The 21691-nt window shown below is 54.4% G+C and overlaps 16 protein-coding genes across 16 annotated transcripts; 9 read left to right on the top strand and 7 right to left on the bottom strand.

Annotated features, from left to right (window-relative positions):
• Window positions 1-9: 9 nt before the first annotated feature.
• Window positions 10-2886, top strand: KL911_000959 (uncharacterized protein; the record flags this gene model as incomplete). Its single annotated transcript, XM_043201270.1, has 1 exon — window positions 10-2886. One exon carries the CDS (start codon window positions 10-12, stop codon window positions 2884-2886), a length of 2877 nt encoding a protein of 958 aa, XP_043056523.1.
• Window positions 2887-3208: 322 nt separating this feature from the next.
• KL911_000960 (uncharacterized protein) lies at window positions 3209-3949 on the top strand (the record flags this gene model as incomplete). Its single annotated transcript, XM_043201272.1, has 2 exons — window positions 3209-3345; window positions 3433-3949. 2 exons carry the CDS (start codon window positions 3209-3211, stop codon window positions 3947-3949), a joined length of 654 nt encoding a protein of 217 aa, XP_043056524.1.
• A 193-nt stretch (window positions 3950-4142) lies between these two features.
• On the top strand, window positions 4143-6323 carry KL911_000961 (uncharacterized protein; the record flags this gene model as incomplete). The annotated part of the gene is made up of 1 exon (XM_043201273.1): window positions 4143-6323. The coding sequence occupies one exon, from the start codon at window positions 4143-4145 to the stop codon at window positions 6321-6323; it is 2181 nt and encodes a 726-aa protein (XP_043056525.1).
• Window positions 6324-6395: 72 nt separating this feature from the next.
• KL911_000962 (uncharacterized protein) lies at window positions 6396-6716 on the top strand (the record flags this gene model as incomplete). The annotated part of the gene is made up of 1 exon (XM_043201274.1): window positions 6396-6716. The coding sequence occupies one exon, from the start codon at window positions 6396-6398 to the stop codon at window positions 6714-6716; it is 321 nt and encodes a 106-aa protein (XP_043056526.1).
• A 73-nt stretch (window positions 6717-6789) lies between these two features.
• KL911_000963 (uncharacterized protein) lies at window positions 6790-8886 on the top strand (the record flags this gene model as incomplete). Its single annotated transcript, XM_043201275.1, has 1 exon — window positions 6790-8886. The coding sequence occupies one exon, from the start codon at window positions 6790-6792 to the stop codon at window positions 8884-8886; it is 2097 nt and encodes a 698-aa protein (XP_043056527.1).
• A 144-nt stretch (window positions 8887-9030) lies between these two features.
• On the bottom strand, window positions 9031-9589 carry KL911_000964 (uncharacterized protein; the record flags this gene model as incomplete). The annotated part of the gene is made up of 2 exons (XM_043201276.1): window positions 9031-9049; window positions 9129-9589. The coding sequence occupies 2 exons, from the start codon at window positions 9587-9589 to the stop codon at window positions 9031-9033; spliced, it is 480 nt and encodes a 159-aa protein (XP_043056528.1).
• Window positions 9590-9868: 279 nt separating this feature from the next.
• Window positions 9869-10969, bottom strand: KL911_000965 (uncharacterized protein; the record flags this gene model as incomplete). Its single annotated transcript, XM_043201277.1, has 1 exon — window positions 9869-10969. The coding sequence occupies one exon, from the start codon at window positions 10967-10969 to the stop codon at window positions 9869-9871; it is 1101 nt and encodes a 366-aa protein (XP_043056529.1).
• Window positions 10970-11673: 704 nt separating this feature from the next.
• Window positions 11674-12081, top strand: KL911_000966 (uncharacterized protein; the record flags this gene model as incomplete). Its single annotated transcript, XM_043201278.1, has 1 exon — window positions 11674-12081. One exon carries the CDS (start codon window positions 11674-11676, stop codon window positions 12079-12081), a length of 408 nt encoding a protein of 135 aa, XP_043056530.1.
• Window positions 12082-12128: 47 nt separating this feature from the next.
• KL911_000967 (uncharacterized protein) lies at window positions 12129-13574 on the bottom strand (the record flags this gene model as incomplete). Its single annotated transcript, XM_043201279.1, has 1 exon — window positions 12129-13574. One exon carries the CDS (start codon window positions 13572-13574, stop codon window positions 12129-12131), a length of 1446 nt encoding a protein of 481 aa, XP_043056531.1.
• A 139-nt stretch (window positions 13575-13713) lies between these two features.
• KL911_000968 (uncharacterized protein) lies at window positions 13714-15789 on the bottom strand (the record flags this gene model as incomplete). The annotated part of the gene is made up of 1 exon (XM_043201280.1): window positions 13714-15789. One exon carries the CDS (start codon window positions 15787-15789, stop codon window positions 13714-13716), a length of 2076 nt encoding a protein of 691 aa, XP_043056532.1.
• Window positions 15790-15886: 97 nt separating this feature from the next.
• Window positions 15887-16426, bottom strand: KL911_000969 (uncharacterized protein; the record flags this gene model as incomplete). Its single annotated transcript, XM_043201281.1, has 1 exon — window positions 15887-16426. One exon carries the CDS (start codon window positions 16424-16426, stop codon window positions 15887-15889), a length of 540 nt encoding a protein of 179 aa, XP_043056533.1.
• A 466-nt stretch (window positions 16427-16892) lies between these two features.
• On the top strand, window positions 16893-18200 carry KL911_000970 (uncharacterized protein; the record flags this gene model as incomplete). The annotated part of the gene is made up of 1 exon (XM_043201283.1): window positions 16893-18200. One exon carries the CDS (start codon window positions 16893-16895, stop codon window positions 18198-18200), a length of 1308 nt encoding a protein of 435 aa, XP_043056534.1.
• Window positions 18201-18297: 97 nt separating this feature from the next.
• On the top strand, window positions 18298-19116 carry KL911_000971 (uncharacterized protein; the record flags this gene model as incomplete). Its single annotated transcript, XM_043201284.1, has 1 exon — window positions 18298-19116. The coding sequence occupies one exon, from the start codon at window positions 18298-18300 to the stop codon at window positions 19114-19116; it is 819 nt and encodes a 272-aa protein (XP_043056535.1).
• A 24-nt stretch (window positions 19117-19140) lies between these two features.
• KL911_000972 (uncharacterized protein) lies at window positions 19141-20109 on the bottom strand (the record flags this gene model as incomplete). The annotated part of the gene is made up of 1 exon (XM_043201285.1): window positions 19141-20109. One exon carries the CDS (start codon window positions 20107-20109, stop codon window positions 19141-19143), a length of 969 nt encoding a protein of 322 aa, XP_043056536.1.
• Window positions 20110-20239: 130 nt separating this feature from the next.
• KL911_000973 (uncharacterized protein) lies at window positions 20240-20878 on the bottom strand (the record flags this gene model as incomplete). Its single annotated transcript, XM_043201286.1, has 2 exons — window positions 20240-20740; window positions 20843-20878. 2 exons carry the CDS (start codon window positions 20876-20878, stop codon window positions 20240-20242), a joined length of 537 nt encoding a protein of 178 aa, XP_043056537.1.
• A 135-nt stretch (window positions 20879-21013) lies between these two features.
• Window positions 21014-21490, top strand: KL911_000974 (uncharacterized protein; the record flags this gene model as incomplete). Its single annotated transcript, XM_043201287.1, has 1 exon — window positions 21014-21490. The coding sequence occupies one exon, from the start codon at window positions 21014-21016 to the stop codon at window positions 21488-21490; it is 477 nt and encodes a 158-aa protein (XP_043056538.1).
• Between the last annotated feature and the right edge of the window lie 201 nt (window positions 21491-21691).

The raw sequence follows: 21691 nt of genomic DNA on the forward strand, positions 1-21691 counted from the left end.
CGTCTTGTTATGTCAGTGCCCGTTCAATTGAACCAGGCGCTGGAAACTCTCTATGGGAACTCCGACCCCGTGGTAAAGGAGCAGGCCAACGAGTACCTGCTGGCGTTCCAGCGGTCGGAGCAGGCCTGGCAGACCGCGTTCGACATCCTCGCCCAGCCGTCCTCGTCTGTGCAGGCCAGCGTCTTTGCCGCCCAGACGCTGCGTTCCAAGGTCCAGTACGACTTTGCGCAGCTGCCGCACGACCAGCTGCCGGCCCTCAAGAGCTCGCTTCTCCAGCTGATGGTCGCCTACACGGGCAAGCAGCGGCTTGTCGTCACACAGCTGTGCATCACGCTGGCCAACTTTGCGCTGCAGTACCTGGACTGGAAAAACGCTGTCGACGAGGTCGTTTCTGTGCTCTCGGGCCCGGCCACCGACACGCTGCTGGAGTTCCTGCAAATCCTGCCCGAGGAGCTGCTCGACGTGAAAAAGACGCCGCTGACCGACGAGGAGTTCGAGGTCCGCGCAAACGAGCTTCTGGCCGCAAACGTGCAGTCCGTGCTGTACATTCTCACGACGCTGGCCGAGTCGCGCGCGTCGAACTCTGCGTCCACCAACAGGCTTGTTCTGTCCTGCATTAAGTCGTGGATCATCGACATACCGTTCGAGCAGGTCCTGTCCAACAACGCGCTGTGCACGCTGATCTTCGACGGCCTGCTCGCCGACGACACGTTCGACACCGCGATCGAGTGTCTGTCGACGATTGTCGGCGAGACCGCCGACTGCAACAACGACAGCGTCGTGGTGGCTCTGTACGAGCAGCTGCTCAAGCTGAAGCCGCTCATGGCGCAGACGCAGGACGACCCGGAAAAAGTGGAGCGGTTCACAGAGCTGTTTGCGACCGCGGGCGAGGCGTGGCACGTGCACATCGCGAAAGACCCGTACAACTTCAAGCCGCTCGTCGACATCATCCTGCAGCTCACGGCGTACGAGGAGGACCTCGACGTGGTCAAGTACACGTTCAAGTTCTGGTACGACCTCAAGACGTTGCTGGTCTCCGACGCCCGGCGCGAGGCTCGCGCCTGTTTCACCCCGACGTACACCCAGCTGGTGGAGATCATGATCAAGCATCTGCGGTACCCGACAACGTCTAACTCGACCGAGCTGCGCGACCTCTTCCACAACGACAAGGAGGCCGAGGACAAGTTCAAGGAGTTCCGCTACGACATGGGAGACGTGCTGAAGGACTGCTGCGCGGTGATCGGCGCGCCGGTGGCCCTGGACATCCCGTTCCGGATCCTGCAGAGCCAGATGAACCTGCAAATGCAGGGGCAGCCGGTCACGTGGCAGGAGATCGAGGCGCCGCTCTTCAGCATGCGCGCGATGGCCAAGGAGGTCGGCACGAGCGAAAGCAAGATCCTGCCCCAGATCATGCGGTATCTGGTGCAGCTGCCGGAAAACCCAAAGATCCGGTACGCGGCGACGCTGGTGCTGGGCCGCTACACCGAGTGGACGGCCAAGCATCCGGAGCATCTGGAGGAGCAGCTCAACTACATCACGAGCGGCTTCCAGCAGCAGCAGAACATGGACATCATCATTGCCGCGTCGCACGCGCTCAAGTACTTCTGTATGGACTGCGCATCGCTGCTGAGCAACTACCTGGAGCAGCTCTACAACTTCTACTCGCACGTGGAGCCGTCGCTGGACATCGACTCGCTGTACGACATCACGGAAGGCATAGCACACATTCTGAAGGAGGAGCGTGACCAGGACAAGCTGCACAACATCACACTGATGTTCTGGAAGCCGACTTTGGAGAAACTGGACCAGTACTGCGGCGCGCGGCCGGCCACCGCGCAGGACCTCGACAAGCTGCGGACGCAGATCGCCGACACGGTCGAGATCCTCACCATCTACGTGGACGCGCTCAGGCCCAAGAGCTTCTCGAACGCGAGCCACCCGGTGGCCCGGATCGTCATGGAGATCGTGTGGCCCCTGGTGGTGCGGCTCGTCGAGACACACGGCCGCTCGGTCAAGGTGAGCGAGCGGTGCATGAAGCTCGTGAGACGGTCGCTCCAGAGTTACAAGACGTACCTGCTGCCGGTGGTGCCGACGACCGCGGAGCTGCTCGTTTCTGGGTTCCAGAACTACAGACATGGGTGCTATTTGTGGGTCTCTGGGGCGCTGATCAAGGAGTACGCGGCCGAGGACGAGGTGGCCGCAGACGTCAAGGAAGCAGTATGGGGCTTTGCGGTGCAGCAGACCGGAAACTTCGTCAAGAATTTCGACGAGCTCGGCAAAGACGAGGTCCCGGAGTACACAGAGCTGGTGGAGGACTTTTTCCGGATGAGCAACGACGTGCTCATGTTCCTGCCCGTGAAGCTGCTCGGGAGCAGTCTCGTGGAGCCGATGTACCGGGTGGCGGTGCGGGCGCTGGAGACGTATCTGGAGTACGGCACGGTCTCGGCGGTGCTGCAGTTTCTGGTCGACCTGTACTCGTGGGGTTTCGAGACGCCGCCGGTGTCGATGGTGGACGACATCCCCGAGGGCCTGAAACTGAAGGTGCTGGGCTTCGCCGTTGCGACGGGCGAGGAGCTGCTGACTAAGCTGCTGCGCGGCCTAATTTTCACGTTCCCGTCGGACTGCTGGCCGGAGGCGAACGAGCTCGTGGTGAAGCTGGTGAAGCTGAGCACGCTGCAGGGCGGCTCGAAGGTGGGGCTGGGGTGGCTGGACCGGGCGATGCTGGGGCTCCCGGCGGGCAGCGTGAGCGACAGCGAGCGGCTCAAGTTGCTGCGGACGGTGGAAACGGCGATCAACTCCAACGATTTTCGACGTGTGAGAACAAGCGTCCGCGACTTTGTTAGCTGGTACAGACGCAAGAACGTCGACAGGCGGAACAATCAGTAGGACAATCGAATCGGTCGGCAAGCCGAAATATGCACCTCATAACTGCCCAATCCGGAAAAGAGGAGCCGATTTGGTGTCCGGGGGGCCTTGTGGAAAAAAGCGTCTCTTGTTGGAACAATAGCCTCTGCTGGCTGGCCAGCCCTGCTCACATAAGCCGAGCGACGGTGCGTGAATGGCTATTGTTGCCGTGCCCGAACGATTCAGTATGTAACTTCGAATGGGAGGCCGTTTTTCTATATAAGGGATCCAGAATGTGCAGACGGGGCCGTACACATATATAAAGCAGCTTGTCCTTCCTTGGCGCACACGCTTATGAACCCCAATGAACATCAGCGCCATAGATAGCACGCCTGGCCGCGACGAGTTCCAGCACTTCAAGGCGGACTTCTTCAAGAGCAGGTCGCTCTCTGTGGGCACAGACGCCTCGGGCGACCTCAGCGGCGAGGGCCGCTCCCGCTCGTGGCGCACCCACCTCCACAGACGGTCTTCAGACCACGGCGCCGGCCGGCGCTGCTCGCTGGCGTCGCCCCTGCTGTGTCTGTCCAGCCCGCTCGGCAAGCTCACGAGGAAGCTGAGGCGCGCAGTCTTGCCCGTCCCGATCGCCACGACGTCCGACTCGCTCTCGTCGGTCATCTCTGCCTCCTCCGCCAACACCTCGCCCGCCACCTCGCCCTCCGCCAACCTCAAGCTGCTCAGCCCGCTCATGCCTGCACCGCCACCGCACGCCGCTCCGCGCGACCACGGCGCGCCAGACATCGCGGACGAGTACTTCCTCAGGCACCAGCAGCGGTCCGCCGGCCGTGCGCACCAAGCCGGCTCGATCTCTGCCTCCTCCGCCACAGACTTTGACAGTCTGTACTCTCTAGACGACCCTTCCGACCGCGTCTCGCTCCGCATCCGCGCCAGCAGCGACCTGCTGCTCGGCGCCCAGGTGCGCGAGCTCAACTCGCTGCTGGCCGCCACCCACGACAGCCCCGGCTGGAGCGTCAGGGACGGCCTGCTCATTCCTGCGGACACGGCTCCCGACCCCAAACCCGTGCTCGAGCGGCTCAACCGCCAGTGACCGCTCCGCTGTCCAGGGCTGCTGGAAAGCCCGCTTTGCTAGATAGACCCAATAGATTTCTCTCCCCGTGACCATGCATCAAAATATTTTTTCCGGGCTGTGCACTCCGATAAGCCGTCACCCGGTCACGACAGTAGCCAAAGCAATGACCATGCCGACCGCTTAAATACGGCCGCGCGCCCACCAGGCCCCCATGACGACCTTCGAATACCAGCACACCCTCAAGAAGCTCCCTGTCCCGCCGCTCGAGCAGACCGTCCAGAAATACCTCGACGTGCTCAAGCCCCTCCAGACAGAGCACGAGCACGCGCAGACGGTCGCGAGCTGCCGCCGGTTTCTCGAGACGTCGGGCCCCGTGCTCCAGAACCAGCTGCTCGAGTACGCCAAGACCAGGGACTCGTATATCGAGCAGTTCTGGTACGACTCGTACCTGAACTACGATTCGCCGGTCGTGCTCAACCTGAACCCGTTCATCATGCTGGAGGACGACCCGACGCCGCTGCGGTCGACGCAGCTGTCGCGGGCCGCGAGCCTGGCCACCTCGAGCCTGCGCTTTGTGCGCGCCCTGCGCCGCAACGAGCTCAGCGTCGATCGACTCAAGAACGGCGTCGTTCTCGACATGGACCAGTACCCCAAGCTGTTTGGCTCCAGCCGCGTGCCCACGCACACGGGCTGCGTGCTGCAGACCGACGCGCAGTCGCGGCACATCGTCGTGCTCAGCCGGTCGCAGTTCTACTGGTTCGACGTGATGGACAGCAACAACGACCTGATCCTCACCGAGGCCGACATCAGGCTCAATCTGCAGAGCATCGTCGAGGACTCCGAGACGACGAGCGTCCGCGACGTGGCCAAGTCGTCGTTCGGCGTGCTCACGACGGAAAACCGCCGCATCTGGGCCGGTCTGCGCGAGAAAATCGTCCGCGACCCAGACAACGCAGAGATCGTCCGCGTGCTCGACTCGGCGCTCTTCGTCGTCGTGCTGGACCACGTCGAGGTCGGCAACGACCTCACGCGCATGGCCAAGAACTTCCTGTGCGGCGAGTCCCGCCTCGAGAACGGCGTCCAGGTCGGCACGTGCACCAACAGGTGGTACGACAAGTTGCAGCTCATCGTCACCAAGGACGCCAAGGTCGGCATCAACTTCGAGCACACGGGCGTCGACGGCCACACCGTGCTGCGCTTCGCGTCCGACATCTACACAGACTCGATCCTGCGCTTTGCGCGCACCATCAACGCCAACTCGCCGTCGCTCTGGAAATCGTACTCGCCAGACCCTGCTACCAGAGACCCGTCCACGTTTGGCAACGTGGTGACGTCGCCACGCAAGCTCGAGTGGAAGCTGACGACAGAGCTGTCGCTGGCGCTGCGGTTCGGCGAAACGCGGCTCAGCGACCTCATCAACCAGAACGAGTTTGCTACGCTCGAGTTCAAGTCGTACGGAATGGAGCGCATCAAGAAAATGGGCATGTCGCCCGACGCGTACGTCCAGATGGCGTTCCAGCTCGCGTACTACGCGCTCTACGGGAAGATCGAGTCCACGTACGAGCCGGCCATGACGAAGCAGTTCTTGCACGGCCGCACAGAGGCCGTCCGCACGGTGTCGATGCAGTCGAACGAGTTTGTCACGAAATTCCTCGACGACAACGTGCCGGTGCGCGACAAGGTGCAGCTGCTCAAGGACGCGTGCAACGCGCACGCCGCCAGAACCAAGCAGTGCTCGCAGGGGCTCGGCCAGGACAGACATCTGTACGCTCTTTTCTGCATCTGGAAGAGATACTACAGCGACGAGAGCCTGGGCGAGACGTCGGACTCGGACGACGAAAACACGCTCAGCGACACGCGCGACCCGGTCAAGGACGTGTCGCTGCGCGAGATCCCGCCCATCTTTGCGGACGCCGGCTGGGACAAGCTCAACAACACCATCATCTCGACGTCGAACTGCGGCAACCCGTCTTTGAAGCTGTTTGGTTTCGGCCCGGTGTCGCCAAACGGGTTTGGGCTCGGCTACATCATCAAGGACAACTCCATCACCATCTGCGCGTCCTCGAAGCACCGCCAGACGCAGCGGTTCCTCGACACTCTGAACAGCTCGTTTCTGGAAATGGAGCACACGTACGTCGAGTCGCTGAAGCCCGACGACGAGGCCTCGTTCGGCACCGAGATCGCCAACAAGCTGAACGACCTGCGCGTGGGACGCGGCCGCAGGGCGCGACCTGCCATCATCCGTCTTCTGGGTGGCTACGACTCGTTTGAGGTGGACTCGAACTCGGACCTCATAAAGTCTCGCGAGCAGTCTCCAGAGCCGCCGTTCGCGCGCCAGCGGGTGTTCACCAACAGAGACATCGGCAAGAAGCTGCGGCTTGCCGAGTACTGAGCATTGGCTATTAGAGATTTAAAGTATTTATTTATTTATTAATTTGCTCTATAAATTCGAAAATTATTAGCTATGAGTTTGTTCCGCAACCAGTTCGAGTTTCCAATCATACTGGTGAAAAATCTGCCCTACGATGTGAAGCCCGCGGAGCTGTACGAGATTTTCGGCAAGTTCGGCAACATCCACGAGATTCGGCTCGGCGCAGACAAGGAGCTCAAGGGACAGGCTCTCGTGGTGTACACCAACTACAGGAGCTGCCAGACAGCACTAGACAAGATGAAGGGCTTCAACCTCAACGGCAGATACATCATATGTTCGCTGTACCAGGTGGAAAAATCCACCGCGATGGAGTTGCGCGACAAGATGAAGGAAAACAATAAGACGGGCCAGTGAGCGGTTCTTGGTCTCGTCTCTACTGTAACGTAAATAATTCGCATTTTAATAATTTAGATCTAGTATTTTTTGCATGTCGTTTGACGATTTTATGGACTCGCAGAAGGTGGTCTACGAGCTGAAGCCTGCAGCGCGAGTGGCGGTGCCAGACAGCCCGCTCGTCTACTACCAGGAAGGCGTGCCCACCAAGTCCGCGTTGCCCTTTGTTCGCCTGTTGAACGGCAACGAGCCCACGGAGAACATGTACCGTCGATACGAGCTGTTCGTCAACAATTGGGCCAAGCAGCACGACCAGATCGTCCAGATTCTCCAGAAAAACGAGAAGAACATGTTTGAGGATCTGCAGCGGTACCTTTCGTCAGATGAGAACAGCACGGTGTTCAAGGGCCAGCCTCTAGATCTAAGCACTGCCCTCTTGAACCTCGGCCCCAACATCTCCAACCACTCGCTGCTGCTTCAAAATGTGTGGCAGAACCTTGTGGAAGAAAGCCCCGACGCCATTGTGGTCCGACTGAGCAGCAAGGTCTGCAGCACCGTCAGCTTCACCATGAAGATCCTAGCCACAGATATCTCGCGCGGGCTCAAGACAGACCTCGGCCGCGCAGCCTCCGTGCCGGTGTCCGACTCGGACGACGATATCGACAGCGAGCAGGAAGAGGAGCAGGGCCAGACGCGGACGATCGACATGGACAGTCTGATGGAGAAGATGTTTTCCAAGGAGAAGCGGCTGATAGTGATGATCGAGGACGCCGACTCGTTTCCCACGTCGATCCTCACGCCTCTAATAAAGGTGTTGTGGAACTACAACAACCAGTACAGGGCCAAGATCAAACTGGTGATCGGCATGTCGACGCCGTTCGAGATATTCCACGAAAAGCTACCAAAACTGACCGTCAAGTACATGCGGCCCAAGTATTTCCAGATCGACAACACGGGCCAGGCGGTGAACGAGATCATGGAAAACGTGCTTCTCAACATCAACGACACGTACGACTCGCTAATTCTCGAGCCCCGGCTCGTGCTCAAGTTCCTCGAGCTCAAGTCGAAGATCTCCATCTCGCAGTTTGTCAACAGCATGAAAGTAATCTATATGAGCCACTACTACAGCCAGCCGCTCAGCGTAATGTGGACTAGCGACTTCTCCAAGATACAGCTCAACTCGCACGTCTTCGACGTGTTCAAACGACTCCCGTCTGTTCGCAGGTACGAACAGAGTCTGAACGCCGAACAGGCGGCGAACCTGCACAAACTTCTCCTGTCCGACGACGAAGCGGCGCTCGGCGACCTGCTGCGCCAGAGCCTGAATAAGCTCATCCACTGGCGCTACCAGATGAAGACTCTGGTGGATCTCCTTAACTTCATGCAAGAATACTTCTTAGAACAGTCCATCTGGACAGACAACCTGGATCTTTTCCGACTGATTTTTAAGAACGTGAGTTACGAGGAGGAGCACAGCAACTTCGAGAACTTCAATTTTCTACATCAGCTCTGGAAAAAAATCGGGTCCTCATCGTTGCACGATGTAAACTCCTTCATCAAAACTGTGCGCGAGGATGCTGACTTTGGGCCCCTCTTCATGAGCGACGACCTCAAGGAGCTGTCCTCTGCGTCGCAGACCAAACGGTTCGTGGCTGCACTGAACAGAGCGCTCTTGGGCTGTCTGGAAGAGCTGGACCTCAACAACATCCCGTTCAGAGAGATCTGCTGCGTCGATCTCTCTGCGCTGGACCTGATCACGAACACGTTCAACCCCCAAGTGCGCGCAACGTGTATTGACTCGCTCCTCAATTCGAAGAAGTACCTGCTCAATACGGTGCATTCCGATCTGAGCGAGCTGGATGCGGAAAATCCCGACATGAAACTGTACAGGTGCCTTGAACCGTCCGTGATCGAGTTGTATAAATTAAGCCGAGAGGCAGGGGTCATCAGCAACGTCTACGACTTCTACCAGGTGTTCAAGAACTCGCTGCCGCGCGAGGAGCTCGAAAACGCACTGAGACAGAAGTGCTTGCAAACGCAGCTGCCTGCAGAAATAGACGACCTGACTTGGGACAAGATGACCCTCAGCTGGTTTTTCAAGAGTCTCGCGGAGCTGCAGACGCTCGGCTTTGTCCGCGAGGTGAAAAACAAGAGCGAAACGCTTGAGAAGCTCATCTGGAAGGACTTGTGAGCCTCTTGAAGTACAGTGAAGTTCTCTGTACCGGCTGCGAATGGTGCGGCTCGCACGCCACCTCGTCGAATAGATCGTCGTAATCCGTATCCAGGTAGCTTTTTTTCTCGCTGCTGTCGCCGGGACAGGAGAATTCTGTCTCGATCAGTAGGTAGCCCCGTCGCTCAACAACGTGGGTCTCTGCGTGCTCGGTTTTGCGCGTCTGCTTGGCGATCTCCTCCAACGTCTCTCTGTCCCTGAACGCGCTGCTCTTTTTGAGTTTGTTATCCTGGTTTACTGTGTCCTCGATGGACAATGCCTGGAGTGCTATTTTGTAGTCGTCAAATGCCGAGTCTAGCAGCGTGGTCGCGTCGTTCGTGTCGCCGTCCAGGTGCTCCAGAACCGTGCCAGAGTCGACCGTCGTGTTTGCGTCTTCCGACTGCGACGAGTCACTCTCGTCCTCGTATATCGAACGGCGCTTGATGCGTTTCACGCCTATGTTTTCCTTGTTCTCTGTGGTTCGTTTGTCTTCCAGCCTGTAGATACGACTCAGGGCGTTGAAGTCGTCCATGTTCACCACCATTGAATGCCGCTTGTTGCTGGGCGCCGCCTGAGACGGTTGTTTGCGTCGCTGTATCATAGTGTCCTCCTCTGCCTCCTTTAGCTTGCTGATCCCCCTGATAGAGCCCCACAAAGAACGTCTGGCAGCAGAGTTCCGTGTCATGGCTGTGTGTCTGAAACGCGCTCGATTTTGTGGTAGTACAGATTTCCAATTCAAGAATTTGCAGCCCCAATTTTATCTTTGCGGCATCCCTATGAAGAAAAATTACATTAGTGACTCGCGCTAAAATATGCCTACGCGCAGGCGCGCAGGGCCCCCCCAGTCTGGAATTTGTTTCGAGAGGGAATTCTATACGAGACACCCTTGCACCGCGTGGCATGGTAAAAGTATGATGAAATTAGTATACATCTATGAATGAGAAGAGCCCAGCTCCTCTTGGCGTCACAGATTCACATCCAGAACGAGAGACACGTCGTCAACCTCCTTGTTGGCGAGGTCCTCCAAAAAGGGCAGCAGGTCCGTGAGCTCGCAGTCGTGAGTGTCACTGAACCAGCTGGAGATGGGGATTGAGTGCTGCGGATGGAATATGTACGACGCTGGCGAGTTGTCAATGATGATGAGGTCTTTCAGTGGTCTTCCCATCTGGGATAAATTCTTGATATAATTGCCTTGGTAATTGTAGCAACTCTCGCGGAAAAGTCTGTGGTGGACAGACTTATGCACGTCCAGAATGTCCAGCAAAGGATCGCCGTAGCGCGACACAGACGCCGTGAACACAACCACCTCGTACAGCTCTCCGCATCGCTTGAGAAACTCGTCAACTCCCGGCCGCTTGATCACGTAGACGTTGTGCATCTGGTTTTCAATCTCCACCGGAATCACAAAATCGGAATGTCGAATGTACTTGAAGGAAGAGTGCACAAGTGTTTCGTCCAAATCAAGCACAAGGCACTTTCTGCCTTGTAAATGCGACGGAGGCGGGTCCAGCAACCATCCCGACGCCGCCACCACCTGATCTGTTTGTATTCTGGTCAGATCCAAGTCAACAAGCTGATCCTCGTCAAGCTCCTCCTCGTTGAAAACCGCGTCCTCCTCCTCGTCTTCTGCTATGTCGCCTGCTTCAGACAGATCAGATGAGGCGGTTGTGGTCGGCAGCGGATCCATAGACCGGGGAACTGCCTGTTTCTGCAGCACCTGCGTCTGGTGGTCCGGAGCCTCCGCAATCTGGTTCAGCGTATCGTCGTCTTTGGAACTGTCTGTATAATCCTTCAAGTCGGTGATTTCCGTAACCGCACTTTGCTTCAACGTGGCGTGCTCGTTTGGATCGTGAGCTTTGGCATCCTCGGCAGTGGGTTGTTCGGGACGGTCCGAGCTTGGCGCATTCATTGGCTTTTTCGGCAGCTGTGTATTAGATGGTTTGTTGTTCAATGCTTTCTGTAGATTAGATTGCGTTGCCGAAAGTTTCGGATATGCCGCGACAGTCTGTCGTCTTTCTGTTTCCTGATTATCAAAACAGCAAAATATAGTCGACAAAAACGACATAACAGCTCTCACACACTTAATGCTGCAGTGCGAAACTCTATTAAGCTAGGTGTCCGGAAGAAAAAGGTAATGGAATGTTCTCCGTAAAAAAATTTGACTTATCCTGCTTTTAAACGAGCAGGAAAAACCGAGTATCCTGCGTGAAACTGGCCGACCTCGTGTATTCTTTGCTTTCCAAAAACACCACTTGCAGAGCGCCAGCTGATGTTGCGTTCTTCGGCACTAGTCTATTTTGTTTGGATATAATGCCTGTCAAACAGTTCTTGTTTGCTTCCTTTCGACCGCCTGTATACAACTTCTTGCAGACTCACACCGTGCACGGCTCAAAGTCTGATAACCTATGATAAAAGGCACGGGCGCACTAACTATATTGCTTTAGACAAAACCAGTTTGCTAAATACAATTCTATCAATTATCTGGACTAATTGCCTTTTTTTTTATTTTATTAAAATCATTTTGGGTACTGCACGCTGAGAACAAGACTTACCCGGAAGAAGCCGATCCGTGCTTGCATGGGCCGGCAGGCGGTTCATCTAGCCGCTTCTACATGGCTCTACTAATCCTGGCTTCGCTCCAGCTGCACAAACTCGCATCCTTTTTTCTGGCTGTCTGGCCAGTCGCTACGTATTACAAATATTTGCTGACTAACCAAAATTCGCGCCTCCCTATATATTTCGCTGGTGTCCGCCAACGGCAAAATTTGAATGTTAAGTTTTCTGATACTTATTACACTTGTGTTCCTGGTGAATAAGATTTTATCGACTAATACCGCATCTGCCACAGGTCCAAACACAGCACACAAAATGAAGGTTATCCAATCCGCTGACGAATTCAAGCAAGCCACTTCCGTGTCCAATCTCGTGGTTATCGACTTCTTCGCTACTTGGTGCGGTCCATGCAAGATGATTGCTCCAATGCTGGAGAAGTTCTCTGCCGAGTACAGCAGCTTCGACTTCTACAAGGTGGACGTTGACGAGCTCCCAGAAATCGCCTCCCAGTACGACGTCACCTCCATGCCAACCATCCTCTTCCTCAAGGACGGCAAGGAGGTGAAGAGAATCATCGGTGCTAACCCATCCGCCATCAAGGCTTTCTTGGCTTCCCAGGCTTAAGTTTATATATAGTCACTCTAATGTATTCATCGTGAGGGATTACACGCCTAGACTCCAACCTCTGCGAATAACGTGTCCAGGTCGAACTCTTTGGCCCATTCCTTGACAATAGTAGTCTGCTCCACCTTGGCCGGAGCAGACAGACTGCTGACGCTGCTGATGTTCTTGGCTTCCTCGCGAGGCTTTGGAACAGTCCAGCCGATGATCTTGCCGTCTCTCCAGTCGTTCAGAATGGTCAGTCCGGCAGCATGTAGATTAGGCACACCAAACTTACCGAGACGGCCCTGTTTTCTCGCCACATGGATCAGCACCTGTTTCGTGAACTCGTTCAAGTCGTACGACGGCAGAGGAGGCAGTTGGTACAGACTCTTGAAACTTTCAGCCATCTGCGAGTTCTTGGCCAGCCGCTTGAGCAACAGCGTCACTGCAGGCACCGGATCGGTAATCTGTCGTGGAGGAACGGCGTTCAGAAGTATCAGCTCGGCCTCCTGCTGCGCCTTGCTCTTCTTCTTCGAGTCTGGAAACACGATTCCTGGAGAATCGAGGATTTTGAGCTTATTATCGATCTTCACCTCTCTGAGCGAGGTTGTCACTCCCGCCTGGTTTCCAACGGGACACACAGATGACGATCCGCCGTGTCTGGACGTCAATGCATTTATCACGGACGATTTTCCAACGTTGGGGTACCCAATCACGCCTACCACGACGGCTCTTTTTAGGTTGGATTTTTGCGCGTACGATTTCAGGGCCTGCAAAAGAGTTGAGGCTGAGGCCGCTTGCGTCAGCTTCCGGTTGAACGATTGGGCGTTGGTGGCTGTGCTGCTTGCCTTGAGAGGAATAGTCGGGAAAGACTGCTTCAGGTACTCCAGCCAGGACTTCAAGTTCTCGTCGGGAACCAGATCGACCTTGTTCACCACGAAAATCAGCCTCTTTCCTGAATTCTGCAACACCGTTTCCTCCACTTTTCGCGAACGCGTTCCCTCTGGATCCCGTGCATCCAGAACATACAACACGACGTCCGACGCATCGACCACAGACTTGAAAATTTTGTCAAACTGTTTTCTGGACTTCTCCTGCTGGCTTGCGTACTCTTCATCCTCACTCAGCGTGATCTCGTACTCGTTCACCTCAAGCTCTTCCTCCTCCATTGGTTCCGCGTCCGCTTCTCCAGAGAACTCCTCGGCAGCTTTTTCGGCGGATTCCAGCAGTGCGGCCAGATGGTTGCCTCCATCTTCCTGCTCCTCGTCGTCCTCGCTCATCATCTCCTCGTCATGCACAGTCTCGCTCTTCTTCAACTGCTTCCGTTGCTCTCTTTCTTCCTGCTCGATTCTCTTCGTGGCCTCAATATGAGTGATAATTTGATCTTTGTAGGGGAAGCTTGCAGGAATTCCCAGGTCTTTTTTATGTCTCGATTTCCAGGTGGGGTCCTTCTTCGCCTGCTTTCTCTCCTTTCTCCTCTGAGCAGCGGCTTTCTTCTTAATACCCTCCCGCATGCGGGTGGTGACTCTCTTGGAGGTCGGCTTCTTCACACGCATCCGCAGAGTCCTAGAATTTATATAGATCTAAAATTTTTTCCCTGAATTTTTTTTTTTAATCTCATTTATCGCGTCGATTGCGTCGATCGGCAAGCACCTAGTCGCTGGCCTTAGTTTTCATTAATGTCTTGAGCTCCACATGAGACCCGCTCGACAGGCCCAGAGCCTGCGGAAAGGGGACACCTCTGTTGGGTGAAGTAGATCGGTTGACGTACTTGTTGTATTTTTTGCTCATGAAGTCAAAATGCAGGCCCTGTTTGTCCAGCTGAGCGCTCGATCCGATCTTGCCAGGTAATGAGTTTGCGGACGTAGACCGCGCAACTTGCGGAGTCTCCGATTGGATATCGGACAGGTTCAGCGTAGAGCGTGTTCTTAGCGTGTGAAAATTGCCGTTTTCCAGAGTCGAGGCCGAAGAAGCGCGTTTTAGCAGGTTCGGCGAAAACTCGTCCTCGTACATAGTCGCCTCCTCATCCGCAACCATAGATGCGTGTCTGAACGACTTCAGCTTGCTGCTGATTTTGCTGGAGCATTGTTGCTGGAATCTTCTAATTGAACTCGCCTGGACACTGTTCAGTCCTTTCCCGGAGAGAAATTTGGAGTGCGTGAATTTCTTGGTGAAGAAGCCGTACGCTAAAAAGGCCAATAACAGAACTCCAAACGTCATTGCTAGATATCCGTTCAGCGAGTCTGTCGCGGCAACGGTGGGCACGGGTCTGACCGCATTGCCGATCGCCGTCTGCGCACTTTCTCCCGGTATCACTCCAACAGGAACACCATCGTTGGACGGAACCTGCGACGAAGCGTACAGAACAATCTTTCCCAGCGTCCACGACAGATCTGCTCCGTCAATCTGGTTTGCACTCTGAAACGGAATATGCTCGGTATCTTGCTTGTTGAGCTTTTCCACTTCCTCTTCGGACAGATCGCCCGTCTCAAACCCCAATCTCGGCAGCCCAAAGCCCTCGTGGAGCACATTGACCACCCAACTTGCCTTGAAGCACGAATCCCTGAGGATCGCCTCCGGAATGTTGCTTCCATACTGCTTGTTCTTATAATTTAGCTCTATCTGCTCCCAATCCTGCTCGCAGAACTCCTTCAGTCTCTCCTCGAACTTCTTGAAATTGTAGGCTCCTCCCATGTGAAACACATCGTTGGCAGTGTACCAGTACTCGCTCACTCCGATGAACTTGTCTTTCTCGAAATCGATCGTGGGAGCGTGCACCCCGTTGAAAAGGCACGGGTCTTCCTTACAGGGCAGGTGTTTCAGCAAAAGTGGGTACACGTGCTTCATGCACGTTTTGTAGTCTCCCAGACCGGTGATGTCGTAGGTGATGCCGTTCAGCTCCTGTTTGATGCGCATGTTTTTGGGAGAGCACGGGTCAAAAATATCGTACGTGCGGTCCCCATCCTTGTCGTAGTTCACGCCTTCCGGAAGAGCTGTGATCAGATTCTTCAGATGCCTCTTGCGGGCCTCGTTGGCTCCAAATCCCAGCCACGTAGACACAAAGACCCGCCACCGCTGCATTTCTCCATTCACGTTTCTCAAATTCACCTCGTACAGATCGTTTTTGTGCTGCTCCAATTCCTGTGGATTTGAGGGAACAAACGCTATTTGCGTGGACGCCCCGCCCATATCCATAAATCCGTAGGAGTCGTGGTCAGACATTGGGATGTTTGGATCGTACTGATTCAGCTTTCCCTTCAGATAGTTGAGCCCGATCCAGCCATACAAACCCTCTGTCTCGCCGTCAATCACCTGCACATGATCGACGCAACTGTCTATTTGGAAATGCGTCTCCTCCTTCAGCGCCTTGCACACATTGCTCAGTACTCTTTCACGTTGTTTCTCAGGAACAAGTCGCATTCCTGCCGTGGCCTGAACAAAGATGGGAGTAGAAGCCAGCTTGTCCTCTGGAACGATCTGCTCAGCATATTTGATCAGCGGCTCGAAATGGTCCTCCCACACGTCCTCAGGGTGGTCTGCAAACGTTGAAAGCCCCTTGTCGATTTTGTAGGTCCACTTGTCTTCCTGCACAATCTGGGGCACAGACGACAGAATGGCAGCGTCCTTCGACTCCTTTTGAAGATCTTCAGGGTCTTTCCATTTGTATATTTGGATCCGCGAGCCTGAAGACCCGGAGTCCACAACTATCCCGTAGTTGTCAGAAACCATGCAATAAATTAATAACAAAAATAAATAATTTTAAAATCAGCTACAAATAATTCGAGAAAGTCAGCTACGAATAAATGCCATTCATATCTCATTACAGCTATTCACGGAAATTCCACAGCCCGTCTCCGAGGTAGTGATACAGCTCGATAGCAATGTCTTTGTTGACGCTCTTGATCTCGTCCGTGCTCATTAGCAGCTTGCCAACGGCCAACGCGTGCTCCTTTCCCTCAGCGTAGACCACCACCGTGGTGTCCTTTGGAATATTCTCCTCCGGCAGCCAGCCTCCTTCGGAGGTCAGTCCGGGACACATAATATTGGCTCCCGAAAGCACAAATTTGATCGCCCCCCTGTCGACCTGGACTTTAGGGAAAAGAGTGGGATATTTGTGCACGAGCTTGAGCGAGGGCAGCAATTCATCAAATTTCTGGTAGAAAAGCACCTCTCCGTCGACTAAGTAGAGCTGGATTTTGTCCTCGCATTTGTAGTGCTGCACGGTGGACTTCTTGGGCACGATCTCGTCGATGATGGGCTCAAAACCGGGATATTGTTCTACAAACTTCGTCTTGAGGCCACGCTGCACCGACGACTTGACGTTCGACCTGGTGTGGACGTCTTCTTTGGAAAATTTCTTGAACATAAGGGAAAAAAGAAGCTAGACAACTCGCAGATGAAAAAAAAAAACAGTGATTTCGACCTTGCGATAGGTCGATCGACGTGACACATGCGTTAAGGGGTAACTTTGGTCTAGGTGGCAAGTGCGTCTGATGGACTGAAAATAGTGTAGCGCAACCGGCAAAGTATGCGTCACTGGCCCTGTGGACGAAATGCGCTGATTTTGCGATTTTCCAACATTATTAATTAGCGCTTCACGTTCGCCTTAGCACACGAAAAAGATCTACACAACGAAAAAAAAAAATAGAAAACCAAACAGAAAGCTTTTTTATAAACTCAGCTACGATCGGCTTTTTCTATCGAATTTTGCTTTCGACTGTTACGAGAACGTTCAAAATTGCAGGAAAGATTGGCAGCGTCTTTCTCCTTTTTTCAAGATCCGAGTTTGCATAGTATTCAACTGAAACTCGCCACCACATTCTCTTAGTGATATGAGCAAAGCATCGCCTTACAGAGGCATCAACTCGACGTCATCGACGTCGCCAAAGTTCAAAAAGCTGTCCATTCTCGTGGGGTTGCTTCTGGGTCTGATTCTGTTCAAACTCTCAACCAGCTGGTCTATCAATACAGAAGAGAGAATCGTGTCGGAATACCTCAATAACTTCTACAAGTTGAATCCAAAATTCCGCGGGGCCAACCCGTACGATGCGGCAGTTACAGCAGAGCGGCTGGCCAGGTTCTTCCCGTATGACAACAGCGCCAGAAGAATCGAGAAGAGCATCTGGCAGATGTGGAAGGTGCCTTCAACTGACCCCGACTTCCCCCACAAGGAGCTCGTGAACAAGTGGAAAAACGAGAATCCCACCTACAAATACAACCTGCTGACCGATGACGAGATCTTGGAGATCTTGAGAATCCGGTTCAAAGACACCGTTCCCGAGGTGCTCGAGGCGTTCGAGATGTTGCCGAACAAGATCATCCGGTCTGACTTCGCTAGATACCTGCTGATTTTCCTGAACGGCGGTGTCTACGCAGACATCGACACAGACTTGCAAAAGCCAGTCGATACGTGGTTCGATTCCGACAGAAACGTGGGATTTGTGGTTGCCGTCGAGGAAGACATCAACGTGGAGAACTGGGAGCACTACATGACCAGAAGAATCCAGTTCGAGCAATGGACATTCAAGGCCAAGGCGAAGCATCCTATTCTCAGAAAGCTGATCGCAAAGATCGTCGAAACCACTTTCCAGGCCAAGAAGAACGATAAACTGCAGGCTTACTACAAGGATTTCAAAGGCGTCGATAGATGTGCTTCCGTGGACATCATGGTGTGGACCGGTCCTGTTGTGTTTACAGACACTATCTACGCGCACCTTAACTCAATCCCAAGCCCAACGATCGTCGACATCGACCACCAGAGAGACATTGCGGGAGAGCTCTACGGTCCTGAGACCGGTGAGGGGGACGTGATTTCGTGGAGATTCTTTGCTGGTTTAAGAGCTCCTGTGATGATCGACGACGTGGTCATTTACCCGAGGGCCTCCTTCAGAGAGGACAAGGAGAACAACTGCGGCAAATACTGCTACGTCCACCACCACTTCGGAGGATCCTGGAAAAACAACGGAAAGGGCGAGATCAAGCCAGGCATGGAGGGATACGAAGGAGAGGACCCGAGCGAGGTGGAACAGCTCAGAAAGAACGATGTCAATAAGAGGGACGTTATTCCGGGGGAGTCTGAAGACGTTGCTCCGGCGAAGAGGCTTGCCAAGAGATGTGCGTACCCATACACTCCTTACTAAGTAGTAATCGAACACTCTAATAAGACGGATAGCGTATTATGTAAGCTGGAAAAAACATTTTTGGCCAAAACCACCAAAAAGTTTTCCATCAACGCACATGTACAGTCTAATTCTCAGGCGGCTGAACTCGACGGCTGTGCTGCCGGGCGTGTCGAAAAGACAGCTGATCTCGCCGATGGCTGTTCCGGCCCTCAATAGCGTGGCCCCGCTTCCCTTCAAGAGCCCTGAGGCCAAAAGGCAGCGCAAGAGACTCCTCGACAGACCGGGTCTGATTGGCGTCAAGCGCGGCATGACGCAGTTCTATAGCAGAAACGGCGACCGTGTTCCGGCCACTGTTCTGGAAATCGACCAGGTGGAGGTCGTTTACCATAAGACTCTCGAGAAAAACGGCTACTATGCTGTGCAGGTTGGGTACGGACACAAGCTCAAAAACCAGACAAAGGCCATGTTGGGACACTACAGAAACGCCAAGGTGTCGCCCAAGGAGGTCCTGTTTGAATTTGAGGTCAAGGACGAGAAGGGGCTCGTTCCTGTTGGCTCGCAGCTGAAAGCGGATCATTTCAAGCCAGGGCAGTTTGTGGACGTTATCTCGAAAACCAAAGGTAAAGGGTTCTCCGGTGTGATGAAAAGATGGAACTTTTCTGGTCTCCCGGCCTCGCACGGTACATCTCTGGCCCACAGAAGCGCTGGTTCCACCGGTATGAACACCACGCCTGCCAGAGTGCTGCCTGGCAAGAAGATGGCTGGACATCTGGGAGACGAGTGGAACACGATATTCAACCTCGAGGTTCTGGACGTGAACGCTGAAAAGGGATACATACTGGTCAAGGGGTGTGTTTCTGGCTCGAACGGGTCGTACGTGCAGATCAGAGACGCTCTGAAAAAGTATGGGTCGCATATTTTGCAGGATAAATAAAGAGCTATCAAACCAATGTACATATCAGATCAGAAACTCCGTATTTTTCTCCACCACCGCATTCACCACCGACACAGGGTATGCCGGGCCGTATCCGTGACACACTTCGGCGCCCCTTAGCTGGCTGATGATTCCCGGGATGTCCAGGTTTATATCCTTTTCGGCCGCTATTTCGTTCAGATAGTCCCAGACGGCAGCCACGGTGAGCACCTTTTCGTTGTTGTGGTTGTACGCCTGGATGGTGTACGGAACACCGTCCACCATCGAGTGCGGGACTCCTGCGGCAGGCGCCTCAGGGGCCGACGTCCGCACGTCCACCACCGACTTGATGAAATCTTCTCTCGTCTGGGGAAAATCGTACTGTCCCCGCGTCGCCGAGTGGCTTTTCGATAGCGCAGGAGTCTCCATTTTCTGCAGCATCTCGTTCTCGATGCCCAGCAGCGTGTTTTTCTGTTTCAGTTCCTCGATCTCCTGAAGAAGTCGCCGTCTTTCGCCTTCCGACTGGCTCAGCTTGGCGGACAGCTCCTTGAGCTTGATTTCCTTTCGCTCTCGGAACGCTCTCTGGGCTGCGCGGTTCTGGGCCTTGCGTTTCTCGGCCTGAAGCGTTTCTTCGGACAGCAACTTGTGCGTATTCGAGGAGTCGCTGCTAGCGGACGAGCCCAGCGGCCTGGACTTCTTGGTGGCGCCCGAGAACACTTCCTGCCAGAGTCCGTCGCCCACGTCTTTCCTGATCGACTCCTCGACCTTTTCGCAGTTGTCTGCAAACGACGTATTGTGCTCCTCGGTTAAGGGAGACACGTAGCCGCGGTGGGCACCGTTATTCTGGAACTGTTGCTGCTGCAGGATCTGTCTGTCGAGCACCTGAGGGCTCTTGTACTCTTTCTGGACCGTGCTGCTCCGCGAGACGAGCGTTGGAAAAGACTCGTGCGCCTCCACGTTGTCGGGAAGCGGGTACTGGCTCCAATATTGCGGGGTGCCTGATTCGACATTCATCTTAATAAATTAAAATATTTCGCGATACAACTGGAATTTCTAGAGCCCTTGCAACCACCAAATAAGTGGCACGCACCACGCATATTCTTTGCTTTATCGTCTATGTACAATCGGCTACGTAGAAAAGTCACTATTTGACCTTCTTGTCCTTCAGCTTGATGGTCTCGCCGTTCAGATACACTCCCTTGCCCTTGTATCTCTCTGGAGGGTGCATGTTTCGTAGACTGGCAGCGAAAAGATTCAGCTGCTGCTTGTCACAGCCTTCCAGAATCAGCAGGGTCTGCGTGGGAGCCGTGACCGTGATGCCGTCAGGAATCGGAAGTCCCTGCAGGTCGCACTTCCCGATCTTCATCTTGACCCACTTGACGCCGTCCACGTCCTCGAGCATGGCACGATAACCAGTGCCCTGGAGCTTGAGTGTAGAGGTGTGTCCCTCGGTGACACCAACGACGCCGTTGTTGAGCAGAGCGCGCATGGTTCCCCAGAGCTGTCTCTGGAGTTTGTCTTCTGGCTTTTTCACCGTAACGGCCGCCCTGCCGCCAGAGCTCTGCACCTGGACAAACTCTGGCAGCGCAAGGTCAATTTTCCCCTTGGGTCCCTTCACCGTGACCATTCTGTCGAATCTCAAGGACTTGGCCCCCTTCGGCACGAACTTCGGGACAAGCAGGTCCATGAACTCGAACTCCACCTGCGGCGGTATCACGATGGGCGCCGAGCCGATGTGAGAGAGCACAGGCCTCAGGCTGGAGAACCGCCGAACAAAAGACATGTTGATGAAAACTGAGTATTTTGCAAACCAATTTTTGGTGTATGGATGAAAAAAATTTGAAAAAATATTTTATAGCATGGTGAGGAAGCTAAAGCACCACGAGCAACGGCTGCTCAAGAAGGTCGACTTCCTCGAATGGAAGCAGGATCAGGGACACAGAGACACGCAGGTGATGCGAACATACCACATCCAGAACAGAGAGGACTACCACAAGTACAACAAGATATGCGGAAACATCAGAAAAATCGCACACAAGCTCGCCCTTCTGCAGCCCAACGACCCGTTCAGAATCAAGCACGAACAGCTGCTTCTCGACAAGCTGTACGCAATGGGCGTTCTGGCGACGAAGAGCAAGATATCGGACCTGGAAAACAAGGTGACCGTCAGCTCGTTCTGCAGAAGGCGGATCGGAGTAGTGATGTGCCGGTTCAAGATGGCCCAGACGATCTCGGACGCAGTCAAGTTTGTGGAGCAGGGCCATGTGCGAGTTGGGCCCGACGTGATCACCGACCCGGCGTTTCTGGTCACGAGAAACATGGAGGACTACTTGCAGTGGACGGACAGCTCCAAGATCAAGCACAACGTGCTCAAGTACAAGAACAAGATCGATGATTTCGACCTGAGCTGAGCTGCACACTGCGTCGATCGTTTACCGCACAGACAAAATTAGGCTCGCAGCAATTTGGGTCGATCCCACAGGAGCCGACCCAAATTGGGAAATTTGCATGTAGGGAAAAAAAGTTAACAAGGTCCTATATAAGAGACGGCCTAATCGGCAAGGCGTTCGCAGCTTCTTGTCGTTTCGAATAAGTG

The sequence above is a fragment of the Ogataea haglerorum genome (assembly GCF_019207285.1).
Source record: "Ogataea haglerorum isolate 81-453-3 chromosome Unknown 81-453-3_NODE_2_length_903871_cov_94.662503, whole genome shotgun sequence".
Classification (NCBI taxonomy): Eukaryota; Fungi; Ascomycota; class Pichiomycetes; order Pichiales; family Pichiaceae; genus Ogataea; species Ogataea haglerorum.